The following is a 12298-nucleotide window of genomic DNA, read 5'->3' on the forward strand; positions in this document are numbered from 1 at the left end:
TCTAAAAGGTCTTAATTATAACACTTTTTTGTGCACCGTAATTCATTGAAGGTGAGTGAAAAGCTGGCATATGTGGGGGTAAATGCCCAATCTTGTAGAAAAAATCATGATTTATCAGCAGCAGACAGTCTGCAAGTCTATTGTTAGGCAACCAAATCGAAATTGACTATTTTCACAGATATAGGTGGGCACAACTAGATATTTTTATGTGACCCTAAAAAGCAGCACCCTGTTGAAATCTTAGGCATTGAGTTCAGGACTACCTTCTGGGCTAATCAACTCTGTAGCCATTGAAACAAATACATGCTATATATTCAACAGTGAGCACACACCACAGACCAATTAATGTGCTGAAATCTTTTAAATGTTAAGAGATTTCTATTTGTAATCTGGGCTCACTGAAGTTGTGGGGCATTTTTACAAGCCCCTATCGCCCCGAGAACGTCACTTTGTACGACGTTCTTGTGGCGAAAGGAGCTTCGCTTTATTTACGAGGCACGTTAAGCCACTTAACAGGGCTTAACGTGCCTTGTAAATAAGGCTCTCTTTCGCACTATGCTTAGCGTGAAAGGGGAGGGTAATGGGTGTTGCTGTAGGCGTTCCACCACAACACCCATTGATTCTGACGCTGCCCCCTATTTACAAGGGAGGCATAAATAGGAGGCAGGTTGTAGACTTAAGACCCGGGAAAACCTGGTCTTACCCTGGCGCTACGAGGAGATATGTTTCATTTCTCCTAGTTTTTGGTGTTTTCATGTGGACTGTGTTGTGCAGCACACATGAAAACAGCAAAAGGCCAATGATTGTTTATGTGCAGGAAGGTCCCCCTTCCTGCACATAAAGAATAATTATTTTTAAATGCCGTTTTGCCACTTCTATATGTGCTGCATAAGCAGCACACATAGAAGTTACAAAGTAGCATTTAAAGATTGTTTATGTGCAGGAAGGGGGACTTTTCCTGTACATAAAAAATCTTCCCCTGCACACAGACACCCTCGTGTTATGGTACTTTGTGTATCTTTACAAGTGTTCTTCTTAGTTTTAAATTGTGTGTAAAGTTAAAAAAGAGAACTATAATCTGTTTGATGTATTAAGGAAAGGGTGGCGTGTGGTAGCTGTGTAGCTTGATGGCTGTCAGACCTGGGTATTGATGGAACACCATGATGTCACCTAGCACATCAGAACCAGGTGATGGAATGTGTAGAGGAATCAGTGACAGTTACTCCAGGCAAGCTGGTGAATGGGTGGATGAGATCTTCTTTAAGAATAAAGTAGCTGACTTGTGGTAACCCTGCACTCCTTCGTGTTATTTACAGAGCAAGATACTTGGATTGCCAAAACCAACTCTTTGATGAGCTCCCTCAAAGCTGAGTGTTCTCTGTATCCTGTGGTATCCACCATGGCCACATCAGCTCACCTGGAATCTTTACCCTGTACATAGAGGCATTTGGGAGTCCAATGCACCAACAAAGACACCAAATCCCATGAGGGTATTGAAGATCCTAAGCGCCACATGTAGAAGCCTCAAGGAGTAACATTCAATGCCTGAAAGACTTCTTAACCACGTTCAAGCATGGATAGCAAAAGCCTACCGGAAGCTTAACTCAACAAATACAAAATGTGTACTCATTAGCTGTGTCAGGGAGTAGCAGCCACTGCAAAGCTGGCTTTCAGCATTGAATCTTGAGTTGTCTAACCCATGACTCACTGTCCTGGTGCAGTGGCACTGATGCTGCATCACCACCATAAAAACTTGAAAGAGTTTAGAGGGACAATGAACACTAAAAAGGTCTTTCGATGTAATATCCTGTCAGCATTTGTTGTGTTTTCAAAGACAAACGATCACATATGCTTTAAGTGAGGTATTGTCGTTGGCCACTACCCCACTCAAAAAATGGTTCCATCACCACTGTCCGGGTGATACTATCAACACCAAATTCAGCTTCAGGACTCACATCATCCAAAAGACAAAGGGGCAGATTTACAAGCCCCTTGCACCTCTTTTATGCCACCGTTGCGTCACTTTTGTGACGCTGCGGCGGCACAAAAGAGGTGCCATGGTGCGGAGTATTTACAACGTGACGCACCGGGGAGTTGTGTCATGTTGTAAAGCCCTGCACCAGAAGTAGGAGTTCCTGCGCAGGGGGGGGCGGGCGTTCCAGCGCAGGAACGCCTCCCAAAAGTGGCTGAGTGAAATCTACAAGATTTCACTCAGTCACTTTTGAGCCCAAGCTGCGTCAAAACCCTGCGCCTGCTTGAAGCAGGCGTAAGGATTGATGCAGCATTGCAAAGATAGTGCCCCCCAGAGCATTGCTGGAGCTGCGTCATGCTTGTGACGCAACTCCAGCAATGCGCCGCCTTTACGGCACAGATGCGTCACGCATCTGTGCCGTTTTTGCCCCATGGTGCACCGCATTGTAAATGCGGCGCATCCATGATGGCGGAGCCGTGGCTCACAATAACTGGCGCATCCCTGCTGATATGTTATTGTAAATCTGCCCTAAAATCTTCTTGGGACCAACTGTAAAAGTGAAGGCCTTTCTACCTGCACTAATGAGAACATCTCCTCAAAAACTGGTCCTGCCAAATCTCACCGGAGGCTCCGTCAGTCCTGCTGATTGGTATCCATAAATCAAACTTGACCTCCTTGAAGACCATTGTCTATTCTACGGCCTACTTAATCAGATGTCTATGGAGGTACAGGTGAATCACATGCAGCCTTCGAGAACCCCCTTGATTGACTCCCTCTACCCTGCAACACCTTCAACACATCCTGCATAGTCTACAAGGTGATCAACGCAAGCACTCCACATATCTCCCAATCCAGATTAAGATGTCCAGTGGCTGTGGTAGCACCTGCTGCACCCACACCACTGAAAGAAGAGCACTCCACATATCTCCCAATCCAGATTAAGATGCACAGTGGCTGTGGCAACGGCGGCTGCACCCACACCACTGAAAGAAGAGCACTCCACATATCTCCCAATCCAGATTAAGATGCCCAGTGGCTGTGGCAACGGCGGCTGCACCCACACCACTGAAAGAAGAGCATAAGGGAGAGCACAGAGAAGAAAATACAGGGCCGAATGCAAGCAGAGTCACCAGCACAAGGGGCCTGTAACTCACAAAGCTTTTTTCTGCGATGCACTGTGTCTTTCTCTTGAATACTGAGTAGTAGCTCATATTACAGCCAGGAATAAAACTCATCAAATACTTGTGACTCAGGCCAAATAAGCAAAAAGAGTAGAGGAGACGAACAGTCAGTCTACGAACTCAGGGAGATGTGCAAAGTACTGCAGTCAATCTATGTGCATATAAATAATTGGGTGGCAAAGCAAAACACATGGGGCACACTAGAAAAACATCTGTACAGGCACAGCTGTGCCTGTCTGTTACATACAGTGCACCTGGAAATGAGTTCATATTGAAAATCCCATAATGTCCACCACTGATCCCAGGCCAGGTAATGCACTTCAAAATGTCTGTGGCAGAAAATAGAAGAACTTCCGAACTGGTAATATTTTATGCCAATGTTCTGTCAGTATGCCGGGAAACAGAATAACATTCGAACTGGTAATACTTTTTTGTCAAGGTTCTGTCAGTGTGACAAAAAACAGAATACCATCGAAACTGGTAATAATTATTTCAAAATTGCTGTCAGTGTGCCAGAAAAACAGGACAGCATCCGAACTAGTAATATGTTATGCCAATGTGCTGTCAGTGTGACAGAAAACAGAATAACATCCCAACTGGTAATATTTTGTGCCAAGGTGCTGTCAGTGTGCCAGAAAACAGAACAACATCTGACTTTGTAAAGTTTTATGCAATATGCTGTCAGTGTACCCGAAAATAGAATGACATCTGAACTGGTAATGTTTTATGCAAAGGTGCTGTCGGTGCGCCAGAAAATAGAATATTATCTGAACTTGTAATGTTTTATGCAATGCGCTGTCAGTGTGCCAGAAAATAGAATAACATCTGAACTGGTAATGTTTTATGCCAATGTGCTGTCAGGGTGCCAGAAAACAGAACAACATCTGAACTTGTAAAGTTTTATGCAATATGCTGTAAGTGTACCCGAAAATAGAATGACATCTGAACTGGTAATGTTTTATGCCATGGTGCTGTCAGTGTGCCAGAAAACAGAATAACATCTGAACTGGTAATGTTTTATGCCAAGGTGCTGTCAGTGTGCCAGAAAACAGAACAGCATCTGAACTTGTAAAGTTTTATGCAATATGCTGTCAGTGTACCCGAAAATAGAATGACATCTGAACTGGTAATGTTTTATGCCAAGGTGCTGTCAGTGTGCCAGAAAACAGAATAACATCTGAACTGGTAATGTTTTATGCAAGGTGCTGTCAGTGTGCCAGAAAACAGAACAACATCTGAACTGGTAATGTTTTATGCCAAGGTCCTGTCAGTGTGCCAGAAAACAGAACAACATCTGAACTTGTAAAGTTTTATGCAATATGCTGTCAGTGTACCCGAAAATAGAATAATATCTGAACTGGTAATGTTTTATGCCAAGGTGCTGTCGGTGCGCCAGTAAATAGAATAACATCCTTTCTTGTAAAGTTGTATGCAATGTGCTGTCAGTGTGCCAGAAAACAGAATAACATCTGAACTGGTAATGTTTTATGCCAAGGTGCTGTCAGTGTGCCAGAAAACAGAACAACATCTGAACTTGTAAAGTTTTATGCAATATGCTGTAAGTGTACCCGAAAATAGAATGACATCTGAACTGGTAATGTTTTATGCCATGGTGCTGTCAGTGTGCCAGAAAACAGAATAACATCTGAACTGATAATGTTTTTTGCCAAGGTGCTGTCAGTGTGCCAGAAAACAGAACAACATCTGAACTTGTAAAGTTTTATGCAATATGCTGTAAGTGTACCCGAAAATAGAATGACATCTGAACTGGTAATGTTTTATGCCATGGTGCTGTCAGTGTGCCAGAAAACAGAATAACATCTGAACTGGTAATGTTTTATGCCAAGGTGCTGTCAGTGTGCCAGAAAACAGAACAGCATCTGAACTTGTAAAGTTTTATGCAATATGCTGTCAGTGTACCCGAAAATAGAATGACATCTGAACTGGTAATGTTTTATGCCAAGATGCTGTCAGTGTGCCAGAAAACAGAATAACATCTGAACTGGTAATGTTTTATGCAAGGTGCTGTCAGTGTGCCAGAAAACAGAATAACATCTGAACTGGTAATGTTTTATGCCAAGGTCCTGTCAGTGTGCCAGAAAACAGAACAACATCTGAACTTGTAAAGTTTTATGCAATATGCTGTCAGTGTACCCGAAAATAGAATATTATCTGAACTGGTAATGTTTTATGCCAAGGTGCTGTCGGTGCGCCAGTAAATAGAATAACATCCTTACTTGTAAAGTTGTATGCAATGTGCTGTCAGTGTGCCAGAAAACAGAATAACATCTGAACTGGTAATGTTTTATGCCAAGGTGCTGTCAGTGTGCCAGAAAACAGAATAACATCTGAACTGGTAATGTTTTATGCAAGGTGCTGTCAGTGTGCCAGAAAACAGAACAACATCTGAACTGGTAATGTTTTATGCCAAGGTCCTGTCAGTGTGCCAGAAAACAGAACAACATCTGAACTTGTAAAGTTTTATGCAATATGCTGTCAGTGTACCCGAAAATAGAATAATATCTGAACTGGTAATGTTTTATGCCAAGGTGCTGTCGGTGCGCCAGTAAATAGAATAACATCCTTTCTTGTAAAGTTGTATGCAATGTGCTGTCAGTGTGCCAGAAAACAGAATAACATCTGAACTGGTAATGTTTTATGCCAAGGTGCTGTCAGTGTGCCAGAAAACAGAACAACATCTGAACTTGTAAAGTTTTATGCAATATGCTGTAAGTGTACCCGAAAATAGAATGACATCTGAACTGGTAATGTTTTATGCCATGGTGCTGTCAGTGTGCCAGAAAACAGAATAACATCTGAACTGATAATGTTTTTTGCCAAGGTGCTGTCAGTGTGCCAGAAAATAGAACAACATCTGAACTGGTAATGTTTTATGCCAAGGTGCTGTCGGTGCGCCAGAAAATAGAATAACATCTGAACTGGTAATGTTTTATGCAAGGTGCTGTCAGTGTGCCTGAAAACAGAATACCCTAGGAAGTTGTAATATTTTATGCCAAGGTGCTTCCAGTGATGCACAAATCATCCAGCATGTGATGCGATGTTTCTCCAGCACTGGAGACACGAGAGCAGTTTAGGTGAAACAGTGCGTTTTGCACTAATGCCATGGGGTGAAGTGAGAGTCGAGGAGAGGAGTGGGTTAAAGGGGGAGGGGGGCGACATAGACTGGAAAGGGAAGGTGTAGTGACCTGGTGTCAGGGGCTCAAGGACCCTGCACTCGGACCTAGAGGAGGGGACAGAGACAGGACACCACTTCCGGTCAGGGAGTGGCGCGGGAAACTTTACTGGACGAAGGCAGAGGGAACAGACGTGCAAGTGGGCACGGAGATACCAAGACAATAAAGAACAAACTTATCACCTACCAGTCTCGGTGTGGGTCATTCGGTGACAGAAGGTACGCAGTCTATGCAATGGAAGAACAGATAGTGTAATTCGCTGCGTTGTGGTGTATTCAGCCATGGTTTAACCTAAAATGATTTGTTATTTGTTCGAATTCACATCAACACGTTGAAATTATCTTAAGAAGACTAAACACCTAAATAAATAGGTAAATGTCTAATTAGGTTTGGGGGGTTTAGTTAGAATATGTTAACCCGTAAACTTTACATTTTACTACTGGATTCCACCTTCCCAGCACTCTGAGGCGATCCCAGAGAAGCATTTAGCACTTTAGAATCTGTACAATCAGCATCACATTACTTAACTAATGTCCAAAAACAGACTCTGCAGGTAGAATTAATCTGAGACCGGCCAATGGAACTTCTGGAAGCACAGACTGACAAAACTCTCCTGTTGATGGCTCTCTAAATAAATATCCTAAAATAATCAGCAGGCAATATTTACTGTGAAAGAAAAGGCATTGAATGCGTTAAGCAATCAGAGATCGATTGAATTATCTGTTTCAATTGGTATATGTTTTTATTTGGTTGTATGTCTAAACAACGACTGCCTAAACCACTACTGCCTTAACCACTAAAGCCTAACCATGAGCTATTCTTAACCACTACCTTTTTTAGCACGACTTCCTAAACCACGAAATGATACATCTCGTGTTTGGCCAATAGATGGTACTATTGTACTTACAATACTTCTTGCGTGAACCACTCGTTAGTATGCTTTGACAACGCATACCATTAGCTTTTTTTTTAAATTTATCCTTTTTGTGGTGGAGACCTCCCACCCCCTCCCCCTAATGTTCCCTTAATTCTGAGGAGTGACGTTATACAGGATACGTTATACTTCGTTGTTCAGCCTTTCGTAGTTCCGGCCGACGTTGTTCAGCAGTCTTCGTTATTTTCTCCTCGTTGTTCAGGTGAGTCGTGGTTCAATTATCGTGGTTTAGGATGTTTCCCGTTTTTATTTCTGTAATTACAAGTAGCAGCCCTTTAAAGGGCTAGCTCCGTTTACAAAACAGACCTTAACAAGGCAGGTAAGTATTTTTTTAAATGACAATTTGTATGTCACATAAAAATGAATGGTTTAAGGGTTAAGGGATAGGGTATTTGTTCAGGAGTGAGTAGAAGCAAAGGGGGCAAGGAGTTTTTAGGGTTCAGGGGCTGGTAGAGGTAAAGGGAGGTAAGGAATCTTGATGGTTCAGGGATGGGTAGAGGTAAAGGGAGGTAAATGCTCCTTTTGGTTCAGGCATTGGTAGAGATAAAGTGACGTAAGATATCTATCTATCTATCTATCTATCTATCTATCTATCTATCTATCTATCTATCTATCTATCTATCTATCTATCTATCTATCTATCTATCTATCTATCTATCTATCTATCTATCTATCTATCTATCTATGTACCTGTCTGTCTGTCTATCAATATATATGTATATACTATATATCAGGTAGCTACCGAGTTTGTTGGAAGAAAGCAATGATTATGCAAATCCTGAAAAAACCCACCCTAGATCCCTTGGAGCCCAAGAACTATCGCCTGATCGCCGGATTACCCATAGCAGCTAAAATCTTGGAGAAGTCGGTGAATAAGGTGCTGACTGAGTACCTGGACACCAACAACCTGCTGGATTCTAATCAGCATTGCTTTCGGTCATACCACTCTACAGAATCTGCTCTGATTGTAGCAACTGAGGAGATCTGCAGAACAGTTGATAGAGGGTGCAGAGCAGTCCTCGTACTATTAGATTTGTCTGCAGCTTTTGACACTATGAACCACACGGTGTTAGTGCAGCAGCTGCAGGAAGTAGGGATCAAGGGCTCAGCTTTGACCCTCCACTCATCGTTTTTGGAGGGGAGGGAGCTGAGCTTGTACTGGGATGGCATGCAGTCAGACAGTTTCCATCTTCCCTGTGGGGTTCCACATGGATCAGCCCTATCACCAACAATGTTTAATATCTGTGTCATTCCCCTGGTCAGACTAGTCAGGAAGCATAGTTTCGCCATGGTATCATATGCGGATAATTCTCAGCTTGTAATCTCGATAGCCAAACAACCTGAAGACACACACAGCTGTTAGGTTTCATGCGTGCCTTACTGAGATCATGACCTGGATGAACCATAGCTTCCTGAAAATCAACACAGATAAGACGGAGGCTATTAAGTTTGGTAAGGGGCGATCCCTGTGGAATGACTCCTGGTGGCCAGTGAGAGCCGGGGAATGCCCCAGCCCCATGCCCAAGGTCAGAAACCTCGGAGTCATCTTTGATAGCCAGCTAAACTTCTCCGCTCAGGTAAATAGTCTTACCTCTTACTGCTTCTTTCTAATAAAAACTTTGAGAAAGATATTCCCTTTCATTGCGCAGGAATTACAAAAGACAGTGGTGGTGGCTCTTTTACTATCTAAACTTGACTATTGCAATGCTCTGCTGTTGGGGATTGATAAAACCCAGATGAGTAAGATGCAGTCATTACAGAATGCTGCCGCGAGGCTGCTTTTAAATATACCTAGAGGTCAATCAACCTCGGCAGGAATTAGAGCACTGCATTGCCTCCCCGTGCAGCAGCGTGTGGAATTCAAGGCTCTATGCCTGGTTCAAAAAGCATTGTACGGGGTAGGGACTAAGGACATCCCAAAAATGTTTATGCCCTATACCCCGCTCGCGCGCTAAGTTCCAGTAATCTGGGCCTTCTCCAGATTGATAGGATTAGGCGAGTGAGATGGGGTGGAAGAACCTTTTCAAACTGTGCAGCAAAGTTATGGAACAAAATGCCAACAGCCATGAGATTTCAGTCAAATCGACAATCCTTTAGGAAAGAACTGAAAACTTGGCAGTTTACCTCAATCTAGCTCCTGTAACATAGGCTGTACCACTTCCATACACACCAGCGCCAAGACGCCACGGCATTCGAGCGCTTTACAAACACATATCCTATCCTATATATATATATATGTGTTATATTGTAGCAGCACTTGAGGGCATTTTCTATATTGGGTCAAGTTATGCTGCCATCTCGAAAGTTTAGAAAGCAATTCATTGCAAGTTGATGGACACCTTGAAAATATTAAAACAAATATTTTAATTGATTTTATATACCTTTACCATGCCTGTCGGCACGTGCAAAGCTCACCCTGTTGCTCACTCACAATCTCAACCTTAGCAAACAAGACTGATTGGTGTTGCCAGTGATGTTTATTGCTGTCACTGATTCAATGTGCTTTTGAACAGCAAAAAACACAAATGCTTCTTAAAATGATTTGGGCGAACCCCAAGATTGTATTCCCTTTCAAACAACGATGTGGGCACAATTTGCCTAAAATTCACAGTTTCACATATTTTACAGAAAGAACGCTCAGGGAAATACTATCCTAAAAAACACAAAGGAAAATGAATTGCAAGGTTTAACGCCTCACCATTTTGCAGGAATGTTTCAGACAATTTCTAGGAGTAATCCCTGCCCATTGCCTTTCTTTTATGTTAGCATTAGTGTGGCCAGGCATGCCAACATAGTCTCCTGGCTACAAGCCTGGTTCAGAATGCTGTTCTTTGCCCCATTCAGAGGGGGGACAGGCAACCACGCCACTTTTGCATTAAACACCTGCATTGATTGCCCTTGGCTTGGTCCATACTCTTTAGTGTCTTTCATGGCTAGGATCCTTCATTCAGACATTTCTAATCTAAACCCTGCGCCGTCTCCATTGACTGTCAATGAAAAGAAGAGGGCAGATTAATAATCAAAACTCAAACTACAATAAAGTGGCACAAAGCATGCTGCGTACTCAGTGGCGTAGCAAGGCCAGGTGGTACCCGGTGCAGAAACTTTCTTGTCACCCCCCACCCCACATTGAAATTATTAAAGAAAGTAGGAAAAATAAGATACTTACAGTTGCAAGTGTAATTTTTGTATTTTAAAAACACATATTTTTGGCATTTTGTCACCCCCCTCAGTGATGACACCCGGGGCGGCCTGCAACCACTGCACCCCCCTTCCTACGCCGCTGTACATATTTGTGTAAATGTTTGCTCCCTGGGACACACCTCTGGACCTCAGGGTCTGATGTGACGAGGCTTATCATAGGTTGCAAGACCTCCTGCCACTTTGAAAACATCTTCAAAGATGCTTGTTAACTCTGCAGCTGGAAGTCCTCACACCTCTCCTCCAGTCACACCCTCCCAGCAAAACAGGGAACACCCAAGATGTATCCTACAGCCCTGTATGGGTGCATGCACTGAAAGTGTAGCCGACCTGCACCCATGCCAACACTCCAGTCTAGAAAGGCCACTCCTGATTTCTGAGGCTATGCACTGATTGGCCTGTCATCAGTCTGGTACTGCCAGAGAGGCCAGTTTGAAAGGGCCAATTTGTTTACCTTTTCTTTGGTAACAGGACCAAAACAGCACACACTGGCCCTACCGAGGAGGCCCTCTGGCGGTGCCTGAATGCCAGACCACCCTACAGTCCAGCACAACACTCTTGCTGAGTATGGCTTTATTTAAATCTTCAATACATTTCCCATCATTTTGGTTTCTAAATCCCCCCGTTATCTGTTCTCAAATGTTGCTATTTACAAACCTTATGCCTTATTTCCAAGAAGCTGTGATGCAGACCATGTACAAGGCTCTTAAAAGCACCTGGGATGGTGACAGCGGACACCCCTTGTTCCTAAATTAGTGACCATAGCATTTCTCAAGCTTCACATAAGTAAAGCCTGGCATTCCCTCTCTCTCTCTCGTTTACCTGCATGACAGACGGCCAGAACCAGCACGAGAAAGAGCTTCATCTTCTTGGAGGGTTCTAGAACTATTAAATCTGGGAGGAAACATTTATATACATTTCTTTATCAAGTCTTGTGCGTCAGAGGTTCCTCAGAATGTGTACATTTCTACTTATGTGCCATATCGCGACCTGATAATCCGAATGACTTCTTAGAAAAGAACAGTTCCTTAATCCTTAAGGTGACTTTGGCTACAAGGATATCAAGTGTTTGCGTTCTAAAAATCGCTTGTGATATAAGATTAAATAAATGCCCTGACTCATATACATTTGTGAACAAGAAGGAAATACTTTTTCAAGGGCAAGGACAAATTGAATTTTTTTTAGATATTGTTCCAGCAGTTTAAAAAGTGTGCTCTACTGTAGTTAGGTTTTCCTATCATGAATGGCTGCCTTGGACTTACCGCAGAACTGTGTGTTTTGTAATGTACATGCATTTACCTCACAATATCTCCAAATTAGTGCACCAACGCAAAAAGGGCAGCTCAGAAAACAGTGAGCAGTGATTGCCGCCCTCTGTTCCCCAGCTTTGATGTCTACTTCTCTTGCATTAACGTGGAGAACTTCTGAGTTAAATGTATGCAGTTTAGGAACTGCAAGTGCACATACAGGTGATCAGCTCGACGCTCAACCTGTGCGCCTGTTCATTATATGGCCGTTCATATTTTAAAGCAGGACATGAAAAATTGATCAGAAACCTCCACAACATAAAGATCCCACATCAGAAGAAAATCACTCCAACATCTGCAGAACCTCCTTTTCGAAGTTTGCATTGTTTACCCCTAAAACTCTCTCCACATTGCTATGATCATGTGGTTGCTGTTGCAACTTAAACCTCTCGGTGTTCCTCTATTTTTACATCCGGCCATTATGTCTTTAGCCCTGAGCTGATCAGCTGTCTTTGCTAAAGCCATGATCCAGCTCGAGCCTTTCAGTGGATAGAATGCATGCCTGATTT

At 43.0% G+C, this 12298-nt stretch overlaps 1 protein-coding gene across 1 annotated transcript in view; it reads right to left on the reverse strand.

The window, feature by feature from the left end:
* Positions 1 to 11350, reverse strand: part of LOC147707744 (trypsin I-P1-like) — a 31178-nt gene extending 19828 nt beyond the window's left edge. Inside the window, exon 1 of the mRNA XM_086926602.1 lies at positions 11305 to 11350. Within this exon, the coding sequence (XP_086782728.1) occupies positions 11305 to 11347 (43 nt within the window). The 5' untranslated portion in view covers positions 11348 to 11350. The remainder of the gene's footprint in view (positions 1 to 11304) is intronic.
* Between the last annotated feature and the right edge of the window lie 948 nt (positions 11351 to 12298).

This window comes from Lissotriton vulgaris, chromosome 6 (genome assembly GCF_964263255.1).
Source record: "Lissotriton vulgaris chromosome 6, aLisVul1.2, whole genome shotgun sequence".
NCBI classification, from domain to species: Eukaryota; Metazoa; Chordata; class Amphibia; order Caudata; family Salamandridae; genus Lissotriton; species Lissotriton vulgaris.